Source organism: Tasmannia lanceolata, unplaced genomic scaffold (assembly GCF_043159265.1).
Source record: "Tasmannia lanceolata isolate RefF3 unplaced genomic scaffold, GAP_Taslan_0.1 ptg000037l, whole genome shotgun sequence".
Classification (NCBI taxonomy): Eukaryota; Viridiplantae; Streptophyta; class Magnoliopsida; order Canellales; family Winteraceae; genus Tasmannia; species Tasmannia lanceolata.
Window position 1 is genome coordinate 25,341,704 of NW_027518714.1, and position 26,929 is coordinate 25,368,632.

Consider the following 26,929-nt stretch of genomic DNA (forward strand, 5'->3'; position numbering starts at 1 on the left):
ATTTTGATGGAATCGACTATGGATCTTGGTCGGTCCGTATGAGGTCTTATCTTAAGAGTCTAGATAGTGAATTATTAAAAGTAATTGAAAATAGTTTTGCACTAAACTCTAAATCTAAAAAAATTAGTGAATATGATAAAAGACTATATTGCTTGAACTCAAAAGCTATGAATGCCATATGTTGTGCCTTACCTTCTCATATGTTTGATAAAATAGCTAATTGTTAAAATGCCAAAGAAATATGGACCTCACTTGAAAATATTTTTAATGTAAAATATTTTATGGCATTAGAAAACAACAATGAAGAAGATAATGATAATGATGAGTCTCTTACAATTGATGAACTTCTTGGTGGATGTGAGAAACTAAATGATGCCTTAAATCTTGAAGTCTCCAAGAATCAAAAACTTAAAAACTCTCTCAACTCAATTTCTAAGGAATTTGAAAACCTTGAAAATAACTATCAAAATTTGCTTAAAGAAGAAAGGAAGTTAATTGAAAACAAGAAGAAATTAGAAAAGAAAATAGAGGAATTAAAAACAAAAGAAGAGAAACTATGGGTAAACACATCTCATGAACTAAATATTCTAAAAGAAGAAATTGAAGAGATAAAATTAGAAAAAGAAAGACTAGAGTTGGAAAACAAATCCCTACAAGAAATGAATGATAAACATGTTTGTGTACCTATGCATTCTTGTAGTTGTTCATCTAGATCATCATCTACCTATTCTTATGATTCGTGTGATTATTATGGTAGATTCGGTCATCACAAATCTGTGTGTAGACTTAGGTTTGTGAAATCTTGCAAGTATGTGTGGATTAGAAAAGATGAGTTATTTCCTAGAATAAACTTGCATGGACCCAAGATGATTTGGATTCCAAAACCCCCTACTTGATCTATTTATGACTTAGTAGATGTAAGGATGTGCTTCAATATTTATATCATATGAAAATGGTTGTTTGGAGATAAAAATATCTATCTTGCATGAATGTCAGGTATCCATATTTTATGCTTAAATGTTTATCTTTTTGAAAATCCAAAGTCTATATGCTTAAAACTTGATTTGTATTAAACTTTGACACATTGCACTAAATTGTTATATCTATTCGAAAAGGTTCCCTAGATACCTCACTTGATGTCTAGTTTATGTTTGACCTAAAATTGTCAAATCCCATGGAATTGTGGGACCCGATCCCGCGAGAGGGGCGGGGTGCGCGAGGCGCTACACTTTCTCTTGGTCTCTCGTACCCACGCGAATTATTGATTTTAATTACCCAACCAAGCAGGCAGCAACCAAGCCATAGGGTGCAAACAAACGTGCAACCCAGTACCCATAAGGGCAGGGGTAAGCCGCCGAGCCTAGCAAGGTGTGATTTAATTCATCTTTTCCGTGAACTAGGGATCACTAAGGCAATCTGAATTCCACCCAAAAGAGAGTGACAGAGTCGCCACCTAGATGAGGGATCTAGGACCCATAATTGACCAGAAATCTATACTTGTTATCTGGTTATGAGAATGGAAGGTATGGGGAGTTACCACCACATGCACCATTCCTACCCGATAATCGGTCTTCAATTTCAAAAGTTAACTCTTTTGAATTTCTTTTAAATGGCTCATTTAACTTTATATTAATGTGCGAACTACGTGACATGCATCCTAAGATCTAATTTCAATGTAATTCCTAAATGTGTATTTTGAGTTTCTTAATTTGGTTGAATTCAATCTAAGTGAAAGTTCTCCTAAAATTCTAATTTCATGGAAAGTCCTAAATGATTTAATTACTTTTAATTTAAGCAGCAGTTAAATTGTCACAGCATAGCCAATTTACAAAGGCAATCTATGAAACATAAGGTTTTTGTTTCAAAAAAGTTAAGGATTGAATTTATGATGAAAATTTAAGGTTTTTTGGAGATTTTTACTGACTTTTGTGTTGATTTGCTATTAAATTGTGATTTAATATCATTAAGACCAGATTGCTATGATTACACAGTAACCCTAAGCAATCGAACTCCAAATCAGTTGAAACGTTTCCAGTAACAAGATATGGATGATTGTGGGTTACTGAAAAAATTTCATGAATTATCATTAAGATTTGATATCAATTTAAGATTTTTCAGAATTCAAATCAGATTATAGATTAACACAGTAGCCTATATCATATCAATTTTTAATTACTCCAAACTTTCAAAGAATAAATATATAGATGATTAGAGCTTACTGAGAAATTTGTATGAATTATCATTCAGATTTAATATCAATTTCTGATATTTTTAAATTCAAATTAGATTATTGATTAACACATCAACCTATACTATATCAATTTAAAATCAACTCAAACTCTTACAGTATAACTATAAACATGAGCTTAGACTACTGTATGACTTTCATGGGTTTTTATTATGATTTGATGCCAATTGAAATTCAGACAAAAATCGGATGAAACCAAAGAATTACTTAAAAAGAAAACCTAATGGTATCCTAAAATCAAATTAAAAATTCCAGTAGATATATAATAGATTATAAAAGTTTCTATTAAAATTTCAAAACTTAAAAATTAAATCTCCTCCATAAAATTGATTTTTAAATAGAAAGGGGATTTCGTTTCCTAAGAATTAGAACCTGTTTTTTTTAAAAAAAATTGTGAAATCATATTAAACCTTTGTAAAATCTTTTGAAAATTTTTTACTAACCTTCTAATGGCCTAAACTACTGGTTTGTAGGAAAAAGATTCGAAATTTTATTAATTTAATATAAAAAAGAATTACGACACGTAAAGCTAAGAAGCGATTAGAAAACAAATAAAAAAACCTTTTTTCAAAACAACAGTTTCATGAGAAATTCAATTTATTTTTTAACATTAATTCTGGAGAGTTTCATCAAATTTTAAAACCTTTTAATATTTTTTAAAAATAGCCGAAATGTAAAATAATTTAAAATCGGTTTAAACAAATTCAAAAATATCCGAAACTTTTTGGGTGGTCTGGAAATCAAAAAATTGGTGTGGAAACAAAATTTCACAAAATTTGGACATGGTTTGATATACTTTTGGTTTCGTTCATCAAGAAATAACCCCTTTCAGGTTATTTTTTGAAAATAAAATGAAAATTAAAACGGCCAAACCGTGATTGGAAATTAAGTTTCCAGTAGTATTTTATTTTATAAAAATTCCAAAAAATATCAGTTTTTAAAGAAACCCACATTTTCAAACACTTGCTTTGATAATCCGATTTAAATCCATATTGAATAAAAAACGAAAGAAAATCATTATTAAATGGAGGAAAATTAATTTTTTGGTAAAATTTTGGATTTTGAAAATTTATAATCTATATTATATTATACTGGAATTTCAAGAAAAAATTCAATGATTTGATCTATCAAAAGTAAAACCGTAGCATGTTTTTCTACTTTTGATATTATAAAGATAAAGATCCTACCGTTGATCGCGCTCCTTGTCTCTTGGGTTGGTAATCCGAGGTATTTGCTTTATCCAACCATTTGTTATGATGAAGAAAACCCAAAGAACACCCAAAAGATCCTTGATATGCGATTTATTAAAGAAGAAAAGGGAATTCAAGAATCCCTTTCGTGAAGAACCTTTGAGAGAGATAAACACAGTTCAAGAGAGAAGAGGTTTTTTTTCTCTTTTTTTTTTCTTAGGAGGAGAGAGAAAAATGACGAATTTGGATTTTTTTTGAATCTTTTTTAGGATTGTTTGCTTTTATTTTTATACAAAAAAACTAGGGTTAAGAGAAAAATAGTAATTTCCAATGTGAGAGCTCCCTTTTTTGGCTTGTTTCCAATTTTTCCCTTGTTTTCTTTCTTTCTTGTTTCCAAATTAGAATCTTAATTTCTTGTCAATCAAGACATGCTATTCTCATTCCACATTGCTTCTTTGGAAGAAAACATTTTTAAGCAATCATTCCTCTTTTCCTTCTTTCCTTCTTTTCTTTTTTTATATTCTTTTTATTTTTCTTTTAACAAATATGATGTCACCATTGTGACATCATTAAGGTTGGGTGCTCAACTCATGTGGGTCGGCCATGTGGAGCGCCCACCATGGTGGTCGACCCATATCGCTGAACCCATATGAGGTCCATCTTTGCGGGCAAAAGCCCAATGGGCCATTTCACACAGGTTTCGGGTTTTTCGGTAAAAGTTCAATAAAATCTTTCTAAATTCAACATTCTATATATGGACCCAACCCATTTGAAATTTATGGTGCATCCCTCACATATGATCGGACCATCTTTTTTGGAAAACAACTTTTCGGACCAAAATGCCCCTATTCGACTGTTAGACATCCAAATGCGACCAAAATACCCTCAGATTGGTTCACCCCTAAGGGAAAAATTAAAAATGGAGAGTCTTTGTAGTCAAACTTCAAAAATAGAAACTTTTAAAATTGGGTCATTTCGGTGAGCAATATTAAACATGATCATTTGGTATCCCCTGAAAATACCCAAGATGCCCTCAACACTTTGAATTTTCAAATTAAGCGAAACCCCGGAGAAATTCTAAATTTAGCAGGTTTTCCAAAATTTAGGAAATCATTCATAATCTCTCAGACATATTTCGAGGATCAAAATAATTACACAGGAAAAGACCAAATTACCCCGAGGTGCTAGAATTTGGCGAAACTAGGGAAAAAACTGAGAAATTCCCAAAATAGCAGATTTTTTAAAATTTATGAACGGACTCAAGATTTCTTAGACACAACTTAGGACCAAATATGATATGTTGGAAACGTCTAAAATACCCCAGAAGTGCAAGACTAAGAGAAAATCTTGAGAGATCTAAATTTAGCAAGTTTCATAAATCTTACAAAATTACTCTTAATCCATCAGCCGTACCCTCGAGATGGTTTTGGATATACGAGAAATGATTGAAATATCCATAAGATGATGAAAATGTAGAAGCCCCATGAGTTTCTAAAAATAACTGTTGTTTCAAAATTTGTAAAATCACTCAAGATTTCTCAAATATAACTCGGGGGTCAAACGAGACACATCGGGAATGACCAAAATACCCTTGTAGTGTAAAAATGGGCAAAAATCGGCAAAAATGAGGGAAAATCTAAAAATTCTAAAAATAACAGGTTTTTTTCAGTTGGTTGGAAACTTGAATTTTCATCTTCTAGATACCATTGGAACACCCTAGAAACCTTTAGGATCGCGAATCAACTTCAGAATTCCTTCAACGAGGCAAAATCTACCCAAAAATGCACAAATGCTCAATCCTAGGTGGAATACGGACTCGAAACTTGACAAACTACCAAATCTTTTGCTTTTTAAAGTATAGCAAAATGGGGGTGTCTACAGGAATGTATACTTCTAGATACAATATGCTTGATTCACATGTATCTAGTGAATCTTGAGCTTAAATGCCATATCCCTTGAGTTTATTTGGTACTAGATGTCACATTATTATTTTCTTGCATCTAGCCTCATATCTGTTTTAAAGATCACATTTTTTTTAAAGAAACAACTTACAGATACAATAGACTTATATTGTTTGATTCCTATGTATCTATAGATACTACTCTAAGTGCACTCACTAAGACTTAGATCATTTTGCACTTAATAGTCATCCACATGTAAAACCACAATAGAGCACTTAATGTGAAAATCATAATTGATCTTACATGAATATCAACCTCTTCATTGCCATGAGTTCAAGTTAAACCCATAAGAGTATATCTTTCATATTTGAACTCTAATTTGGATAAAAATGGCATTTGCTAGATTAGTATATACTTGTATTGATTTATGTATTTCTTCTAGCAAAATTATGTGCTCAAATGTCATCATGTTTAGGGAAATTGCTTGAAATCCTTCTTTAGACAACTTTTTATGCCCTATGTGAGAAAATGTTTTTTGAAAATCTCTGTGCACCTAGTTATCCTTTACACTATCACTAGACTTTCCTATTATACCTAAATGGTTATCATTATATGTAAAGTCTTTGATGAGTTGTAAGTATATGTATTTCCAAAGATTTTAATTGGATATTTTTTCATGACTAATATGAATCTTGCTCTTTACAAGTAATATAAATTATTCATATAGTCTTAAAAATCCTTTTTGGAATGCATGTGTTCAAGCTAGTTTGTTCACTTGATATTTATCCTTAGAATCCTTTTATCCATCCCTGGATTCTTATAGAATATATTTTGTAGGGAAAATTAAAAATGGTCTAGATTCAATGTATTTAAGTAAAATTGAAAACATCTTGTGAATCTAGTATCTTATTTGGGCATATTTCACCTTGGTGGTTGATACCCTATACTTGTGATGAGAACATGTGTCTCCCACACATTTTGGTTTTTTATAGGATTATGCACTTTGTGCTTAATGCCTTGTCATTACATGGGTGATTGTGGATGTAGGATGTAGATGTTTAGACCTTGCACATCATTTGTCATGATTATCTTGTCCAAACATTGTGGACTATCCATGGATGCTTTGATTTACATCATATCTCTCCCATGAGGTTTACTCTCACCTTCATGAGCCATGGATGTCTCTCTTAGACATTAGAACTTATAGTCCATCCTCTATGTCTAAGTTCTATAGAATTTAGTCTTATTGGTATTCATATATATATATATATATGTGTATATGAGAGAACTTTTCCAAGACACTGGCGTAGGTAGTGTTTCCTACGCACTACTCAGCAGCCGTCGGATGTGTTTCATCGCACGCGTCCATTCAAAAGTTAAGGAAATGAGAGAAAACCCAAAATCACGTATTTGAGAAAACCCAAATCGCTGGTCGCTGGTCTCTCCCTCCTCCAAGCAGATTTTCTGTCGGACCCATTTTCCGTCGGAGCCAGTCTCTCCTTCTCACAGGTATTTCATCTCTCTCTCCCTCATACTCCCTCTCTCTCTCTCTCTCTCACCTTCAGGCATATGGTTGCAGAGCCGTCGGATCTAAGCAGATTTTCCGTCGGAGCTGCTCTCCCTCCCCCAAGCAGAGCAGATTTTCCGTCGGTATTTCATCTGCTCGCCGGTCTCTCCCTCTCACAGGTATTTCATCTCTCTCTCCCTCATACTCCCTCTCTCTCTCTCTCTCTCTCTCTCAAAGCCTCTGTTCCTATATCTTCCTCTTCTCAATGTCTATTTAGGGTTTACACTTAGATCTAATTTAGGGTTTCCAATTTTGAAATGGTTTTGAGATGATTTTTTCTTCTTATTTTCGGATTTTTTGAACCGAAATATGATTTTGAAATGAAATGTTTATTTTGATTTTAGGGTTCTTATTTTCTGATTTTAGGGTTCTTATTTGGGTTGAAATCTGATTTAGATTGTTGGGTTGGAATTTAGGGTTCTTATTTTAGGGTTTTGGGTTCTTTTTTCGGATTTGAGTTCAAATTTAGGGTTCTTATTATTCAGATTTAGGGTTTTTATTTTGAGTCCAATAATCAGTTTTGGACTCGCAATCGATTCTCAATATCCAAAACAAACAGGGCAAGGAGTTTAAGCATAGATTTTGTTGGGTTTTGTGGTCTGGCGTGTAATTGTGTTCTTTCTGTGTGTCCTGTTTATTTTGTTGGGTCTTGTTTATTATGTGTTGCAGAAAATATTTTGTTCAATCATTCAAAAGTCTTCTGCTATATTTATTTTGTTAACAGTTTTGTAGAATGCAAACTTTCTACTTCTTTCTTCATTTCTTCTTTACTTTTTAGGGGTTTTACATTATGTCTCCATACATTGCCATTGCATTCATCTGTTGATTTAATTTATGAAATTCTAATCAGTTGCCTTATTCATTTTAATAGTTAATTTTGTTTGATGTTTTTAGGTTCGATCTTTGGTTTACTCGTTGAGTTTATATTTTTTACGTAATGGATCCGTTAGGGCTATCTATTGTAGAGGTCGACGCAAATGGGTTAATTCTGCTTGATGATACGTTGTCGCAAGCCGACGGATTATATGTGGCTGAGGGTAATAGATTAGAGTTGGTTGATGACGAAGAATGTCAAGAGGCTTCAGTTGAAGTTGGTAGTGGTGACGGATGTTGTGATGGTTTGGAGACGCCTATTAAGGAGGATTGTGGGAGCATAGGAGCTAACAAACCATTTGAAGGCCAGCTTTTTGATAACTGTGAAGATGCATATGAATTCTATAATCTTTATGCTTTGGCTACAGGTTTTGGAATCAGAAAATGGAGGACCAATAAGTCGATGAAGACAGGGGAACCTATATGGAAGAGTTATGTTTGTGATAAAGAGGGGAGGAAAAATGAGAATGACAAGAGAGATATTGATAGGGAAGTGAAGCGACGTTGAATTGTAAGAGAGGGGTGTGAGGCAAAGATGGACATCAAGTTGACAAAAGATGGGAAATGGGAAGTGAGATGTTTTGTAGAGGATCATTGTCATGATCTTACTTCTCCTAACAAAGCACGTTTGCATCATTGGCATACTACATTCCATAAGAAAGCATCATGTAAGAATTTGATGGAGAAAATGCATAGTTAAGGGTTTGGGCCTATTACCATTGCAAGGGCAATTAATATTGCATCCGGTGGTTCATATTCTGATATCACAACAGATCAGGTGTCGTCTCATTTGAGAAAACAAAGGAGTAACAATATGGGAAAAGAAGCTGTCACAGTAGTAAATTGGTTCCAACAAAAACGAGCAGAAGATCCTGATTTTCAGTTTGCCGTGGAGGTAGATGTTGAGGGCAACTTGAGATCGATGTTTTGGGCGGATTCCAGAGAGAGAGAGGCATACCTAACCTTCAGTGATATAATTGTATTTGATGTCACGTACAAAACAAACAGGTACAGGATGCCATTTGCACCATTTACAGGAGTCAACCACCACAGACAGTCTGCACTATTTGGGTGTGCCCTACTAGCAGATGAGAGGGAGGAGACATTCGTTTGGTTGTTTAGGGAGTGGTTAAAATGCATGTTTGGCAAGGCTCCTGGTTGTATCATAACTGATATAGATGTGGCCATGCGAAACGCGATTAGGATTGTTTTTCCAAATACCAGACATCGCTTTTGTAAGTGGCATATTGATAGGCATCTAGTTGAGCATGTTCCAGCCATGAGAGAGGAAGACAGTGACTTTGCAAAGGCCTACCATCATTGGTTTTATAGGAAATATAAAATCGACAGTGAGAGGGAATGGAGAACTTTGGTGGAGAAATATAAAATTGACGAAAGAAGTTGGTTAGGTAAGATGTGGGATTTACGATCGCACTGGGTTCCTGCTTATTTTAGAGACACATTTACAGCTGGAATGACCTCTAGTTCCCGTAGCGAAAGCATTAATACTTTCTTCGATGGATTTGTTAATCAGAGTACCACTTTACAAGAATTCGTGGTACAATATGAAAAGGTCGTTGTGGATCGCAGGAAAAAGGAAGCTGAAGAAGATTGGAGGACGAAATCATCACGTGCTGTATTGAGGACAAAGAGCACATTGGAAGCAGATGCTGCAAAGTATTATACCAGGGTAATTTTTGACATGTTCCAACTTGAGTTTCTAGCCAGTATTGATTGTTGGGAGGACATAGAGAGTGAGAATGGGAACATGACGGAATACAAAGTAGGAATGCGAAATGAGGAGGAGTGGCGAAGGTACAAGGTTGTATATGATGCATCTGAAGGTGTTAATGCTACTTGTGAGTGTGCAATGTTTGAAACACAAGGAATTTTATGCAAACACATACTTCGCGTAATGGATATGAGGCGTTTACGTACCTTTCCCGAGCGATATCTCTTAAATAGGTGGACAATTGGGGCAAGATATCGAGTGAATGTTTTGAAATCTACAAGTAAAGGCGATAGTAACAAAGTAACTCCATTTGAGAAATGGTGCATTACATCAAAGGTTCAAAGAGTACTAGACGAACATCCGAGAAAAAAGAGTATTTCTAAGAAGATTGAAGAAGACTTAAATATATGGTTGGCGGAATGTGAACAGTCAAAGAAAGACAGAGAGATTGTCTTGGAAAGCAGTGTCAGCCAAGTACAGTCCAATCATCTGATTGAAACATCCGAGATATTTATTCACGACCCCAAAGTTGTGAGGACTAAGGGTCGACCAAAAAATGCTACAAGGTTTAAATCTCCATTAGAGGTGTCACAATCTCAACCCAAGCCAAGGACGTGTAAAAAATGTGGAGGAAAAGGGCATTATGCGAGCACGTGCAAAAACAGACCCAAGGGTGACGATGATGGAGAGAATTTGAGTGCGCATTGAGGTAATCAAGATCATTGTAATTTCATTACATTTTATATTTGTCATTATTCAATTTGTTTCTTCATGTAGCTTCTTCTACTAGGCTGGACATTTTGTTTATGCATATATAGTTCTCTAGGTACAAATGTATGTGTAAAAACACTGTTGCTTGAGGGTCCCATTATTGATTACTATTGTGAGTTATTGGTTTGAGTGGCTCCTCCCAAAAAACATCAAAAAGTTAAGATTGACACATATATTGTTGTGATCAGGAGCATTGATTTTGTATTTATAATTATGCAATGTATTTGTCATTATGCATTCCATATAATTTTGATTCATCTGGAATGCTCACTTTAAACTCTCATACAGTTCCCCTGTACTGTACTAAGAAGCCATGCAAAATTACTCTCTTCAGTTGGCTACCAAAACTGGTGTAGATGTTCAATGGTGAGTGCAACTCTATCATCAAAACTATTCTCTTTGTACGAGTACTCGTCTCACTTCATTTCTCTTACAATTTTTTTTATTGACAGGGTTGAACATTGTTTTTACTTGTACTTGATCATGGGATGCATGGAGTTGAGGATTTCTCTTACAGTCTTTATAGCTTTTACACTGGAAGGGGGTGGAAGAGTTTCTTTACACTGTATTTGTGGCTTTTCATATGCCTGGGAGAGTTTCTTTTGTTTTTCTTTTTGGATTGTCCAACCTGGTGGCATTAGAGATGTATTTATCTTTAATTATCTTGTATGGAAGGGACTGTAGAAATTTTCGTGCATTTTGCCTTCCTGTTATGTAATGAATTGTCTAATTAATTCTCATTTGAAGTTGTGCAACTTGCCTAGAACCAAAATTATTGCTTGATGAGAAGTGTAAACATTTTTTTCAACTATTCAAGACTGGGTTCTTGTGATGTGATGCTTCAGGATTCAGGTTTCAAACATGATGAACGAAATTATGCACAAATGGCCAACATAGCGAAGAATATCTTTAAATTAGATGATGGATATTTCGAAAGCTGTGGACTTCTTCGAAGCAAATATGCCACTGCAAATGCGGTTGATGGCTGTGCATCAAAATTCAGAACAGGAATAAAAGAGCCAGCTTTGGTTAAGAGTCTACAATCTAGTTGGATATATATTAAGAGAAAGAGGCATAGGTTTGATGAAGGGGTCTCAGATTCCGAGATAAACAGTACCCTTGATGCGTTCAATGCTTTGAATAGACAGATGATAGAGGCTGGGCTATAGCAATGTTGATCAATATTAAGGCAGACTTGTGAAAAATGATGATCTTAATTTACGATCTTTATATCAACTCAGTATAGAAATCTATATCTTGTCTAAAGCTAGTTAAACCCTTGAAATTTCCGAGTCATGGCTGACTCTTATGGAAAGGTGACCAGAACTTATGGAAAGGCGACCAGATTCATTTCTTCACTGATGGGATCAAACTATTAAAGTACATGGACCGTATCTCTTCAGAGGTGGGTGGCTCGACTGTGTTTTCAACACCCATAAAAAAGTGGTTTAATCTCTTCCCAAGTCATTCAAAGGTTTGTAATTTGTATGGCCAAATCACCATCTCAAATTAGCTATCCTATAGTCAAAAGAGCACTGATAAACGTTCTGATGATGTTCAAATTCTATGTAATTAAAGATCTCCCATTTTGGATAGATTGTAGTTGGCCACACAATAGAGATTTATGAGTTGGGGATTGAATGCGATTTTGAGTTCAATAATCAATTTTGAACTCAAAATTGGTTTTCAAAATTCAAAGCAAACAGGGCCTTAAAGCCCCAACTTGATAAGATAACCATATCTCATTGATCTGCTGAAGGAATTATTTTTGTAGTCCTTTCTAATGCTTGAGGAATTTATTCGACATGGGACTAGAATCATGTTTTAGAGGAATTTTTGTTCATTAGTCCCTGCTTTGGAAAATAAGTTTTTGTTTGGATTGTAGGGAAAACATTTCTCATGGATAAAAGAGACAATCCTACTTCCTGGTTCTAACCAAATCATTTTCAAATTACATAGAAATGGAAATTGCACACTACTACCAATCTTGTATGTAGTCAATCCCACATATGCATCTTCTACAATCCCACACATTCACTTTGACATATAAAAAAGGAAAAGGGAAAAACACACTGCAACTACAAGTACTTTATTCCAATCATTTCCATTCTCTTTTACTGCCAAGCGTTGGATGACGACCTTCAATTTGGAAACCTCTCCCTTCATCTGTTGCATTAACCCCTTCAACTCAGATACCTCATCCTTCAATTTGGAAACCTCTCCCTTCGTCTGTTGCATTAACCCCTCCAACTCAGATACCTCATCCTTCAACCTTCGCAGATGATTGAATTCCCTCTGGGGCCCAAATTCGAGACCGGATAAAACATCCTCCAACCATACAAAATAAGAGCACCTCCAAGTGATACCATCCTGCATGTTTTATAAATGTTAGAAATTATAAATTGTTACAAACAAAATTTCACTCAAACAATGTCTACTTACATTGAAGTGGGAAGAGTAGAAGACCTTCTCTTGGTTATCGTTGATATCCGTATCGGTTATCTTTAAAGTGGCTTTCTTCATACAATGACATTTTAGTGCGGGTATTCTGAAAAAATTTGACCTTCCATCACTATTTGTAGATGAAGCCATTATTTTCTTTTCTCAACCTGCATCAGTTAAATACCCCCAAAGCAGGTACAGGAAGTAACGTCAAGAAACACATAGCATAATGACAAATACAAATGCGTTAATGAAATTACAATGATTATAAAAAGATGCCAAAAGTATTTTCAGTTACTCCCTGTGGTTTCAATTTGTATAAGGTAGGCACCCTCAGTTGACGGTTCGTCCACGGTTCAACTGAGGGGGCCTACATTAGGGGTTAAGTTGAATGTGTCAGAAGCCACAGGGGTCTAAGTGTATTTTTTCCTAAAAAGAAAACATACTACAGCTACTGTTGTTTCTCATAAACAACCATTAATAATTAACTGAAACCTCATCATGCTCAGAACCTACAATCAGTCCAATCCAAAAAAATCTATCAGATAAATCCTTAATTGCCTTGCCTTGCCTAATTCCTATTCCTATACCTCATTCCATTTCTCCTTGTGCATGTTTCCTACATTGATCATTTGCATTCCAATTAGCTCCTACTAGATCTACTACTGACTACTTCGTATTGAACAGATGTGTTTAAGAACTTCAAAGACAAGGTGAGATTTGGACTCAATGTAGGTAAAGGCATTAGGGGAATTATGGGTTTATATGAAGCTTCAAACCTTAGAATAGATGAATGTCCACTTGTCATCTCACGGGTAGGCCATCGCATGCAAAGATCGAACCATTTCCCTCAAATTACTAGGTTAGAAGTGAACAAAACTTTTAGCCAACATTCTACAAATAAAACACAAAAAAAAATCTGTTTGAACTTTGAACATTGAAAATACTCTAATCAAGGGAATTATAATCCAAAAATAAAGGACCCTAAATCCGAAAATAAAAACCCTAAATCCGAAAATAAAAACCCTAAAATAAGAACCCTAAATTCCAACCCAACAACCTAAATCAAATTTCAACCCAAATAAGAACCCTAAAATCAGAAAATAAGAACCCTAAAATTAGAATAAACATTTCATTTCAAAATCATATTTCGGTTCAAAAAATTCAAAAATAAGAAGAAAAAATCATCTCAAAACCATTTCAAAATTCGAAACCCTAAATTAGATCTAAGTGTAAACCCTAAATAGACATTGAGAAGAGGAAGATATAGGAACAGAGGCTTTGAGAGAGAGAGAGAGAGGGAGGGAGTATGAGGGAGAGAGAGATGAAATACCTGTGAGAGGGAGAGAGAGATGAAATACCGGCGGAAAGTCTGCTCTGGTTGGGGGAGGGAGAGCAGCTTCGACGGAAAATCTGCTTAGATCCGACGGCTCTGCAACCATATGCATGAAGGTGAGAGAGAGAGAGAGAGAGAGAGAGAGAGAGAGAGAGAGCGAGGGACTATGAGAGAGAGAGATGAAATACCTGTGAGAGGGAGAGACAGGCTCCGATGGAAAATGGGTCCGATGGAAAATCTGCTTGAGGGAGGGAGAGACCAGCGACCAGCGATTTGGGTTTTCTCAAATACGCGATTTTGGGTTTTCTCTCATTTCCTTAACTTTTGAATGGACGCGTGCGATGAAACACATCCGACGGCTGCTGAGTAGTGCGTAGGAAACACTATCTACGCCAGTGTCTAGGAAAAGTTCTCTCTCTCTCTCTCTTTCTCTATATATATATATATATATATATTCTATAGTTATCACCTCTTTTTTTGTTTGACACCCGCATGTATAAGATGTCAAACCTTAACCTTAAGAGCTACTCAATTGGTACCCTTAGCCTTCTTAGTTCCTAAGATGGAGACGGTACCTTCATCTAATTAAAACACTTAATCATATGGCCTTGTGCCATCATCTCAAACATGGATAGGTATATATTGTTGTCTGATTTTCCTATCTAGTATATATGATATATACTTAAGAGAAGCAAAAAATTGAACTTATAGAAATAATATCACACTTAGGGGGAGCATGAGCCAAAAAATTAAAAATCCTTTGTGCTATACCTGTTTATCATGATGAGCTAGACTATGGCTATAATTTTATTCATGATAAACCGACACTTAGATAATAGAGTGTCTTTGTAGCCCAAGGGTTGAGTCTAACTTGGTATCATTTGGAAAATATATCTAAAATCTCTTGAAGTCTATATCTAAGGACAACTCTTTGGATTCATCATTGCATGATTCTTTCTCAAAGGGGGAGCTTTAAAGTTAATCTTGTCCTTTATGGCTTATCAAATGAAATCTAATGTGTATATCATCTCTTATATGATAAGTTCACTCATTTGGAGCATGGTTGCTCCTTATGTGTCTTTTGGCATTGTCTTGTGCTTATATGTGTATTTTGAGTTTAAGACAAGTAAACCCATAGCCTAGATTTTTAGGTCATATCCTATGAGGCTTCATGCTTATCGTGGATCATCTATTTGATTTCATTTGGTATTATTTTGGTATCAATATGTGGTAATTGTCATTCCAAGAATAAGTTTCCACTCTAGTGGTCTACCTTGTGTATTCCCTATAATCTCTTTCATATGATCTTTCTTAAAGTTATTTATCTTATTTCCTATGATTAGACATCCTTATCATGTGTTTCTAAAGTTTTTTAGTATATATAATCATGATAAGGTTCTTTGTTGGCCATGTATTCACTTTCATACATTTGGCCTATTGTGTCATGTCATGCCTTGCTTTATAGGTTTCACCTAAGGCCAATGATAAAGACAAAGGGGGAGAGCTTACTAGTGTTATAGTTAGAATCATATGGACCATAATGACTTCTATGCATTGTTTATTTTGATATTCCTAACATATTTGTGCTTTAACTTGCATATCTTTAATAAAAAAAAGGTGGGGGGTTTCATGATCAACTTTTTGAATTTTGTGCTAAAACCTTAATATTATTGTTGATCCTCATTCATAGAAGTATATTACACTTGCTCATCCTAATTTCTTTGAAGTTGAGTGGTTATCATGTGTGTTTTTACTTTTTCACTCATATACCCATGATATACCTCACTGTCATGTCATGAAATGTGCTAACAGTTAACCATATACATGACAGTTAAAAAGGGTGAGTTCTTAACTTTCATTATATATATTCTTGCTTATCAAGACAGGTCTTACATCATATTAATTCATCACCTCATGATAAGATTCTATAAGGAATTAAAAAAGGGGGGGCTTATCATGCTAAACTTTAAACTTGCTTTATTTCGTTCATGATAAGTATAATATGAGCTTTAAATTCTCATACTATTATTGTTTTATGGGTCATAGGGTTGATTTACATTAGGTTTATTCATATACACCCAAAATTGAGCTAAAATGGAATGTCTCTTTGCTTTTTCTCCAACATAGACTTGATTTACATTTGGTATCTTGTTTCTATGTTGTTATGCTCTTATCATGCCATCTATACCTTGTTTATCTTGTATTCATGATAAAAAGTTAGGGAGAGTATCTATATTCATTGAATATCTATCATGCTTTGTATTGTGCTTAACTGTTAATCTTTCATTTTTGCTTATGACAATAGGGGGAGAGTTATGAAATTGATTAGACGTCCATGATTCATAAGCATTCTATAATATAATTTGGTAAATCTAACTTACGCATATGTTGAGGGGGAGTAGTTATGCTAATATTGTTTATCTAATCCTCATAAGAGGTTCCTCCCACCTCTAATCAATTTGGTTTGTCATCATCAAAAAGGGAAAGATTGTAAGCCCAAGGGTCCTCGTGGGTTCTCTCAATCACTTTGTTTTGATGATTAACAAACACAAATTAATTAGTCATTTATGGGCTAATTGTTTGCCTTGAGTGTTGTGCTATAGATAAGAAATTTACAGGTCAATCCGGCAAGCACATACATTATTCCATGGCCTATGCTTGAAGATGAACCACATACAATGTCAAGGAGCTTGAACCAACTTGAAAGAGTAATCCATGCAAGAGACCAAGACTTGAAGATGAGCTTTAAAGTTGAAGATGTGAGTAATAAGTCTTGTGTTAGATTGTATAATTTAATCCCACTTAGGTATCCCATGTTGAGGAATAATCAAGTCACTAATAAGGTTCCAAACAATATTAGAATATAAGGCATAAATAGGTTGGAATTGCAATAGATTCAAATCGGCACACTTAGCACTTGAATTTTGAGACCAGGGCATAAATCCTATCATAATTGAACCTAAATATTTTTAAATATTTCTAAAAATATTTTTAACAGAAAGATCTCATCATTTCTGTTCAAATCGAGTATAAGAACGTCAAAATCTGACGAGAAACGAGTGTGATATGAAGTTTACAAAACTGAGTCTGAAATTTGGAAAATGCCAAAAATGCCCTGAAATAGATCCGTTGGGAAGTTGCCCAGAATTACATAAATGCCCCTGTAATGGCTAGTTTTAGATTTTCTCTATATATATGAGTTCCCTAAGCGTGTGAACTCATCTCTCTCATTCCTAAACTTGTTGTAAACATATTAGAGAGTGGAAAACATCCTTCTGCCTCAATTTGGGAATATCTAAAGGATTAGACCTAGGCTTATATTTGTAATTATCTTTGAGAGACTCTTGTGAGCTTTACATTGTATCAAGCCTTCAAGAGGCTAAAGAGTGTGCTTTCATCTTCTTCTTTATTGTAAACTTGGTAACAAAGGGCGTCGTATTTAAGACTCTTGGAGCTTGGACGCTCGGATTGTACAAGGCGAAAGGAACGCCGTATTTAAGTTCCTTGGGAGATAGTGAATTCCTCAAAGAGACAAAACTTGAGAATAGTGGAGTAGGTCTTGGGTTAAGACCGAACCACTATAAATTTCCGTGTCTCTTTTGTGGTATTTATCTCTCTCACCCTCACTCTTATTTGTGCTTGCATTTAGACACTTAGAATTGAGTGAGTAGTTATCATTGATAATTAACTTGCTTATCTAGTACCTTGCTAATTAGCCCATTTAATCTTGTTAATTAAGTTTGTATAAACCTTCCACCAAGTGTTTGATAAAAGGCCTAAAAGAAACCATTCATCTAATCATTTATCTTGTTGTGGGATTTACAATCTTTACTCAACCACCAAGTATTTTGATAGAAAGATTAAAAAGGGAATAATCAACTACGGTTTTCAAAAGTCATCTAACAAGTGTTCGACAAAAGGTCTAAGAGAGGATATTCATTTATGATTTTGAAACTAATCTTACAAAAGTTTTTAAAGAGGTTAAATTTTTTTAAAGACATCCGGTTCACCCCCCTCTTGGGTTGCCTAGTGGGATTTCAATAACAAAGAGAAAAACTCAAGGCAGGGGGCATCCTCCTGCTCGGTTGGCTTAGGGGTTGTTTCTTCCACATCCTCTGGGGTCACTCTGGCCTACTGAAGGATGATCTCCTCAAAAGAGATGTCTGGATAGTTCTGAGAAAGGACAATCCTACAATCAGAGAACCCCATGGTATAAGAGTTAGTAGTAAGACTAAAAAACTCCTCCTCTTTAGCCTTTACTGCAGCCACCCTAGATGCCACAAGATCTTTCACCTTCGCTCAGTATCTTTCAAAGTCTGTGTCATACTTCACTTACAATTCATACAAAGACTTCTTCAAACTCTCAATCTCAGAATCCTTATATTGAACGGTCTGGTTTAACTTGATCTCCTCCTTCTTCAGATCACTGATCTCGGTGTTAAGACGAGCAAATTCCCTCTATGCTCATCTCCAAAGGCTCGTCGTAGACCTGAGTCTTGTCCTTCGAAATCCTACTCTTCAAGACAACCTCACTCGCCACACGAGGCTTGCCGGTCCCACTATTAGTCTTCAGAACGACCCAATCCGGCCGAAAGACTGGTCCGCCTCTCTTAGGGCATCACCATCCAAATCGAACGGACCACTAGAAGAACTCCTGGGCCATTGTGCCTTTCATTAAATAGGGCTCGAAGAGTCCCAGGAGATTTGGCGCCGGTACTGGGACGACCTGTTTTACCCTGACAGGGATCGTTAGCAGAGGCCGATGAGCTAGGCTCCCTTTTCTCCAAAGATGTGCCTCACCCTGCTCCAACTCGGGGCGCACCTCCACCTCGGGCATCACCCTCACATTATCAAGGTTTGTCGAGCTCTCCATTTCTTCAAAAAATAATAGTGTAAGAGATCAGCGCAATAGATTTTTTTTTTTAAAGAGAGAATAAGCTATGTATATATATATGATAGATGGCCTAAGACACCTACGTGCTCTAGTAGCAATACTGATTCTGATCTCTACTAACATCGGCTAGTTAATAAGCTCCCTCGAATGGATGTCCCCGTGCTTAAGGATGTCACGAAACACCTCAAGATCTTCACCAATTAAGGTGGGTTGTCGTCTTAGCGCCTTGGTCTTGCATTTGGACCAATTCGTAGGAACCGTCCAATTGCTCTCCTGACTGAGAAAGAAAGATATGTTCTTCCAATCGTGAATTGAAGTCGGTTTGCACTTTACCATCTTAACATCGGCACGCTGGCTTAAATAGATCTAACTCCCTTCACGATGCGTCTTCAAAGAAGCACATCTTCGGAATAGGCTCAAAGTTGGGGTCTTCTAAAGATTCACCTTAACTACGTACATGAAGCCGATCAGAAATTGCCATGAGTTCGGTGCTACTTTAGCTGGGGCCAAGTCATAATACCGCATATGGTATCCTGGTTCTTTCCAGACCTTAAATGTTCCTGGTTGGAGTCGAGATTGGACATCTCCTCCTGTATTCAACTAGCACCAATCTTGTCTACATGCACGTATCGTGTAGTGGCTTATCTCAGTCACTTGGGTAGTGGACCCTAAGCAAGAAGAATGGGTGCAATGATAGGATCACGCACTGAACATGATCACACTAGAATAGCCTGTGAACAGGTGTTACTAAGGCTATTCTACAAGACAGGACCCTTTACATGTCCTTAGAGTTGAGGGGTCATATAGGTTTGTGGGCCCGGCCTTGATTCTTGGTCTATCTAACAGTGGTCCTTCTAGAGATCACCAGAGGATAGTACTGGAGTCTTGGAGGAACCCATGAGTCTAATAGTGAGACCCGATATGGAATTCTCCTTCCAACTGCTGGGATATCATTTACAGTTTCAGTCAGAGCACTAGGCCTAAAAAATATCTTGGCCAAGCGGATTTGATAAATGGTTTATCAAAGGTTTTATTAAAACACTTTAATGTTTTTGAAATGATTTTGCAAATGCATTTGTGGGCCCTAACTGCTTGAATGGAAGGTATACAATGAGTGGGCCCAGGGGGTAGTAGTTGTCCACCGCCGTAGGACTCAACTCAGTAGATGTGGAATGGAGAAGAGACTTGCACATATTAGATATGATTAGGGGTATGGTGATTTGACATCCATCTTCAAGGTTACGTTTCGATAGAGGCCACTAATCCAATGCAATTGTAGTTGTTAACAACAGAGCAAGATCGTAGTGGGGCGCATCATTGGGTTCTGCAGGATCGACCGTCGGATCCCTGCAACGATCCCACTCACAACGCCAATGACTAATTTATATCCTTTGGATAAGTGTCCCGCATTTACTAGACTACACAGATGGACTAGACTCATTGCATTTGATGCAAGGGGAAAAGATTTACTTAGTTCCTTTGGTGGATACAAAGCATAGGGCGCATTTGGAATACCAAAAGAGTTAATTGTTAACTTAGTGGCATTTTGGAAATAATATAATATCATGGATAGAGCTTCTATCCCATTGGATGGGAAGAAATTTGTTTATTTAATTATAGAATTAAATAACAAGTGTGTTTTTCGCGTATAGTTGCATTTTACATGACTCGCTGACCTATTAGACAAAATGAGTGCGTAAGTACTCATTTTTAACAACTTTGAAAGATATACAACTTTGTAGTTTATGACTTTTCCAAATTCTTCTATATAATAGCCCAAAAACGGGCTTGAAAATCGGTCAGCAGCTTTGTAGCGGGAATGCACTTACATCATGGTGGCCCCACAAGAAAAAACACTCAGTGCAAGCAAACCAAGTTTTTTCAAGGTTTGGAACATGCCAAATTCTAGTAGAAACCTCCATAGGTTCCCACTTTGTATTGGTTTCCAATATTAAAAGTCTAGTTAACTAGTTTTCCTAATTTGAGTCAAATTGTTAGAGAAACTTTAGAAACTTTTAAAAGTAGGAAACCAACTCTATATAAACTATCATATCATATTTTTGGAGGCTCATCAAGGCTGGAAAATTCATGCTCTCTCCTTGGAAAAACATCCAAGACTATCTCTCTTTTCTACTCTCAAGTTTTTTCTCTTTATCTCCTAGTTTTTCAACTCTAGTTCAAATTGTTTTGAGAAAACCTAAAGACCCATCAAGAAAATTCAAATTCCCATCCAAAGATGCTGATATAGATCAGTACATGTGTTTGAAAAAAGTTCTTCAACTTCAATTCGCGCAATTTGAAGAATCAATCGGTTCAACTTGCGGGTCCGCTGCGATCGGATCGTTCATGGCCGTTCGAGGTTCCTAGGTTCCTAGGTTAATGGGAAAAATCACCATCAGACCCTCTAGACCCTAGGTTCCTGCGTTAAAGGCAAAATCGAAGAGAAATTTTTTGTTTTAAACGATTTTTTAGTTTCGTTGCGCGCAGCGATTTCGCCTGGGGGTTACGACCCTTCCAACCCAACCTACTTTGGGCATATTGTTCTTTGTGCATATCATACTACACCTAAGACAGCCATCAAGGAGTCCCCATCCAACTTAATCTTCGAGACTGAAACACTGGTTCTGGTGGAAGTCAGTGTTCCCCAGTTCCGAAGGGAAAAGTTTGATGAGCAGCGCATTGATGAAGGGTTGAGAGCAAACCTCGACTTACTTGAAGAGGCCAAAGAAAGGATTGGGATTAGAATGTAGGCATATCAACAGAGGGTGACGAGGTATTACGATGCCAAGATGAAGAAAATGATTTACTGCATGGGTGACCTTGTTATGAGATGCGCCTCCGTATCGTAGCCACAAATGGTAGTCAAACTCTGTCCGAACTGGGTGAGGCCTTACAGAGTCACACAAATAGTGAGACCCAGAACCTACTGGCTAAAAACAATGGAAGGTCACCCACTCCCACACGGATGGAACTATCGGAACCTTAGGAAGTTTTACCAATGAAAAGTAGTTGTAACATGCCCCACTAGGGAGTGATGAGAGGTGCTGGTGTAATGATCCCATTATAATCAACATTGTCATCTGTCAATGAATAAAGACAATGTTTTAAAATCGGTCTAGGGCAACCAACTGGGTGGTGATTTGGTTGGTGATTAAAAATTTGAACTTTAATTGGTTGATAAACCCTAATTCACTTGTTGTTAATCTTTCTTATGTGTTTAGTACAACAAATGTAAAATGAAATAGAAACGTCTACAAAGAAAGAATGAAAGGGAAGAGAAAAAAGAAAAGATGCACACCAAATTTATAGTGGTTCTGCATGAAGTCGTGGATTTTGATGTTGCTAGCCAACCAGACCGCCATGAAGTCGTGGTCTGATCCCAGCCTAATTAGTAAAAATGCCTTGGATCCATTATCGTAACAATCCGTTTTTTGGGAGAGAATTTTTCGTCAATGTTTATTTGACCAACACTAATGTTAGTCTTCCATAATCGCATTTTGCAATCAAGGATAGGCGAAATGGGGCAAAACCATTCTTGATGTCAACTTCATTGAAATAAATGGCTGGTCTCCATTGGAAGTTTTTTCTATGGTCTTCACTCCAGACTGAGTTTTGGGAGGAAGATTCGCTTGGTAATAGCTGCTGCGAAAGATCACTAGGGTGTTGGGTCAATGTGGATGACAATGGGGGGAGAGATAGGGAAATGTGGGATTGGGCAAAGTGGGGAAAAGCTCTCCTTAGGAGCAAGGGGTGGTGGAGTCACTGCTGGAGGTGACTCGGGTAGGCTTCATCAGACGAGTCACCCAATTATTGCACTAATTTTAACACTGACGGAAGTTGCCTAATACCCATTTTGTGGTCTTTTCGCCATTGGAACAAGGGGTTGCAGAAATTTTAACACTGACGGAAGTTGGGTTTTGAGAACACGGGCGGAAGTTGCCTAATACCCATTTTGTCGATTAGGGTTGAGCTTTTTTGCGCAGGTTCAATTTTCCTTTAAATCATGAACATTTTAACCTCGCTTGCTTGTGAGGTTCTACTTTGCAGACATGCGACACCTGTCACACCTTCGGGTCAAGGGCGTGACACAAAATTCCTTCCCTAAATTGATAATACCATGTGTAATTTCCTTCACTTTGGACAAATAAATGAAAAAAAGTAATTAGAATAGAATTTGTCCCAGTATTTCACTATTTTCTTATGTAACGTCTACCAATCTATTTGATACAGATAGAAAGGCAGCATGTACAAGCACTTGCTTAGGCATTAAAGACATTGAAAGTGGCTACTAGATAGAGAGGAATTTTTTTGTGCGTTGTAATCCCTACTGATTCATTCATATCCACATCCTCCCTTTTTACCATGTGCGGCAACTCCCAGTTGAAACAGTACAGAAGATTTGCCAGTGCAAGCTCAATTACTGGTACTGCAAACTGGATCCCCGGGCAGACCCTCCTCCCAACTCCAAATGGAATGAGCTCAAAATCTTGTCCTTTGAAGTCTATAGAATTGTCTATAAATCTCTCCGGCCAGAACTCTTCGGGATTTTCCCAACATTTCCTATCCATAAAGATGGCTCTTGCATTAATCAATACTCTTGTTCTTTTAGGAATCTCATACCCTCGGACGGTGCACTTCTTTGTTGTTTCCCTTGGAAGTAATGAAGGAGATGGAGGATGCAATCTCAGAGACTCTTTTACAACTAATTTTAAGTAATTAAGTAGGTGAAGATCACTTTCTTGAACCCGTTCTTTCCTGCCGATAATCTGTCTCACTTCATCTTGTGCTCTCTTCATCACTCTTGGATTTCTTATGAGCTCTGACATGGTCCATACCAGTGACGATGAAGTTGTATCAGTTCCGGCAATTAACATATCCTGCATCACCCAAAATGATCAGTTCAAGGCGCTATTAAGAAAATCGGACTTGCAGTAAATTGGAAATTGTAAATCAAAATCAAATTCCATGATTTTGGGGTAATGTTGTTGAGGATTTCCTATGATCGATGTTGCTTAGGATACTTAAAGGACTCATGAGGACTTTAAGAAGGTGTAAATGTATGTAGCCATTTTAGAGTGTCTTGGGTTTATAGATATGAGTTATTTGTGTAGACATTGTATGCTTAAAGAGAAACTTCAAGGGTAAAGGTTAAAGGGAGAAGAAGTGTAGAGATTCTAAGGAAAGAGGAAAATAATACCAAATCTCTTGTCCAATTGTTTTGATATATAAAAGTCTTTTTTATTTTGTTGTTTCATTTGTAGTTTTGGTAGATCTCTACATGGGCCCTTTGGCCATGTATGTCCCAAGCTTTCTTACCATGCTCTTATGATCACAACACTACATAATAGCCAATTGGGGCCAAAACCGAGTAAATAAACTCGAATGGATGAAATGGGTTTTTCATTGGTCAGGCTAACTATTCCGTCAAATTGCCAGAATTTTTCAAGTTTCTGATTGACTCAATTGGGCCTGACCTAAGTAGATTTGGGCTATTAGTACTAGATTGTGTTATATGAGATGGATAATCCATGAAGCGAGCTGATAAATTCATCCCCATCTAGGATAAATTTGCCCTTTCTAGGATAAAATTCTCCCTTGTATCGGTTGTGCTGGTACATCTCTCTCTTTCTCCAACTAGAATAGTATTCTCTCTCCCATGAACCTTTGGTGGGACATAACAAGTAAATTGTTTAGATCTTTGAAAAAGGTAGGAACCATCTATACTTGTTCTCACAACTAGGTCTCTCTCTTATCTCCTTGAGCACAAATCCTTGTTGGGGCCAAGAATGAATGATGTAAATCTTTGAAAGTGGACACCATAAAAAGTGTATTTAAAAAATAAAAAATAAAAACACTTGGGCCCTCCTGGTTTGAAGATCCAAACAGTTCATTTGTTGCTTCTCAACGGAAATAGGCTTTGCCCATAAAATCATCTCCATAAGATGATCCAAACTCTCTGATCAACCTCTATATATAGGAGTATTAAGATCATCATATGGAGATGGATTTTACGGAAAGGCCTATTTACATTGAGGCCTTCAAATGAACGGTTTGGATATTGAAATAACTTGAGCCTCAATAAATTTTCTAATAAATATGCATTATATAGTATCTGTAAGTAGGTGCACCTATTTTTTTTAAAATAGTGTGTGGCCCACCTTGTTCAAAGATCTAAACTATTTAGCACTAGGCCTTAAGTCAAATACATTGCACTGCAAAAGTCATCTCCATTGGATAATCCTAACTCTTCGATCCATTTCTTTATTGTGTAGTTTATCTACATATTATAGAGGGTTAGTATCATCCAATGAAGTTGATTTTTGGGCCACAGTCGACTAAAATTGGGGCTAAAAAACTGAATGGTTTGGATCATCGAACATTTCGCCTTCATTGTAGTTTTCAAAATGTATGCTCACCCACGAAGATCCGAAGCATTCATTTCTTAAACCACAACGTAAATAGGATGTTCCCCAAAAATCATCTCCATCGGATGATCCTAACCATCCGATCTAATACAACATCACCATATATAAATCTGTAGGGATCAAAGAGTTAGTAACCATTCATGTTGTGCCCCACCAAGGATTTCTGCTAAATGAAAGAACACAGAGAACTGGCTGTGAGAATAAGTACATGTGGAGCTTACCTTGTTCAAAGACCTAAATAATTCAATTGTGAGGTCCCATGTACCTGTTTTGTTGTTAGAGAGAGAGAGAGAGAGAGTGTGTGTGTGTGTGCTGCATCGGTTGTGGCACAACCGGTTCAAGTGGGAGAAAGTATCCTAGAAAGGCCGAATTTATCAGGCTCACTTCATGAATTGTAAACCAAGCAGGAGAAAGCTGAAGCAAACCATTAGGATGGCCTTTATGTGATCTCTACTAAGCAAGGTCGCCAGACCTGGATCCTTTTGAACTCGAAGCAAAAAATGGACGAAATCTTCGTTCTCAATTTTAGGGCTCTCGGAATTTAGATGCTCTTTGATCACTTCTTCATAGAAATCGTCGAGTTCCCTGAAGTTCTTATTGAGCCTCGCTTTCATTCCAGTGAACGTGTGGAGCCACTCCAAGCCCGGGAAGAAATCAGAGATACAGAAACCACCTAACAAGGCCTGTGTTTCTTTTAGAATATCATGAAATCTACTCTTTCCAAATCCTCCACTATTGTCCCCATACTTCTTACCGAAACTTGTTCTACAGACAATATTGTTCACTAGTGAAAACATCAACTCGCTTAAATTAATAGGTACCAAAGAGGTAGAAGAATGGCGTACTGAAGCAATTAGAAGAGCCACCTCTTCTTCTCGCACGGTCTGATAAGACTGCACTCTTTTTGCGCTCAGGAGTTCAGAGAGGCTAAACTTCCTGACCTGCCGCCAATACTCTCCAAGAGGGGAGAAAGCCATGTCTAAGCATCCATAAGAAATCTTTTTGGTAGCATACAAAACAGGCCTACCAGAAAACGCAATATCATGGGACTTAAAGATCTCCCTCGCCACGTCGGCTGAGGAGATAACGAGCGTTGGTATGGACCCAAGTTGAAGGAACATTAGAGGCCCGTGTTCATTCGAGAGTTGCTCGAGAGAGTGATGGGGCAATTCGCCAAGCTGGTGTAGATTACCAATGATAGGAAGCTTTCTTGGACCTGGAGGTAGATTACTTGCCTCATTTTTTCTCTTCTTCCTTACGTGTCTAAGAAAAAATGCAGAAATGAAGGCAAGGAGGAGACCGATAAAAATAGAGAGAGACATTATTGTTGTTACACTGCAATGTCAATCTGGGGTGGAAGAGAAAGTTCCCTTTATATAAATTTCTCATAGAGCAATTATATTGGAGAAATTATATGGTTCTAGGTCGTCACTCGTCAAGTCCTATTAAGGTGGTACGATGGAAGTACCATCCTAGATATTTGATCGAACCACTGCAGTTGGATTAAATATCAAGGGCAGTACCGCTCACATGGTACTTGACTCTTGGGC

General features: G+C 36.8%; 3 protein-coding genes across 4 annotated transcripts in view; 1 reads left to right on the plus strand and 2 right to left on the minus strand.

The window, feature by feature from the left end:
- The first annotated feature begins 8,593 nt into the window (after positions 1 to 8,593).
- LOC143861344 (protein FAR1-RELATED SEQUENCE 5-like) lies at positions 8,594 to 10,219 on the plus strand. The gene has a single exon (XM_077372276.1). It carries the CDS (start codon positions 8,594 to 8,596, stop codon positions 10,217 to 10,219), a length of 1,626 nt encoding a protein of 541 aa, XP_077228391.1.
- A 1,956-nt stretch (positions 10,220 to 12,175) lies between these two features.
- The window catches only part of LOC143860140 (uncharacterized), a 28,770-nt gene continuing 14,016 nt past the window's right edge, over positions 12,176 to 26,929 (minus strand). Inside the window, exons 1-3 of one of the 2 annotated variants that reach the window (XM_077370673.1) lie at positions 13,504 to 13,618; positions 12,725 to 12,891; positions 12,176 to 12,652 (exon numbers count right to left, since the gene is read on the minus strand). In XM_077370673.1, the coding sequence (XP_077226788.1) occupies positions 12,317 to 12,652; positions 12,725 to 12,874 (486 nt within the window). In that variant the 5' untranslated portion in view covers positions 12,875 to 12,891; positions 13,504 to 13,618 and the 3' untranslated portion in view covers positions 12,176 to 12,316. Of the gene's footprint in view, positions 12,653 to 12,724; positions 12,892 to 13,503; positions 13,619 to 26,929 lie in introns of those variants that run through there. The other variant, XM_077370671.1, reaches the window with a different exon arrangement.
- On the minus strand, positions 23,102 to 26,916 carry LOC143860139 (cytochrome P450 71A9-like). The gene is made up of 2 exons (XM_077370670.1): positions 25,805 to 26,916; positions 23,102 to 23,831 (listed from the first exon to the last, which is right to left on the minus strand). Exons 1-2 carry the CDS (start codon positions 26,699 to 26,701, stop codon positions 23,214 to 23,216), a joined length of 1,515 nt encoding a protein of 504 aa, XP_077226785.1. The 5' UTR covers positions 26,702 to 26,916; the 3' UTR covers positions 23,102 to 23,213.

Bases quoted from the DNA above. Each gene is read 5' to 3' on its own strand.
- LOC143861344 (XM_077372276.1), top strand. From the start codon at position 8,594: ATGGGAAAAGAAGCTGTCACAGTAGTAAATTGGTTCCAACAAAAACGA.
- LOC143860139 (XM_077370670.1), bottom strand. From the start codon at position 26,701: ATGTCTCTCTCTATTTTTATCGGTCTCCTCCTTGCCTTCATTTCTGCA. The intron at 23,832-25,804 runs GTTTGCTTCAGC...TGGGTGATGCAG, and splicing joins ACATAAAGGCCATCCTAATG to GATATGTTAATTGCCGGAAC.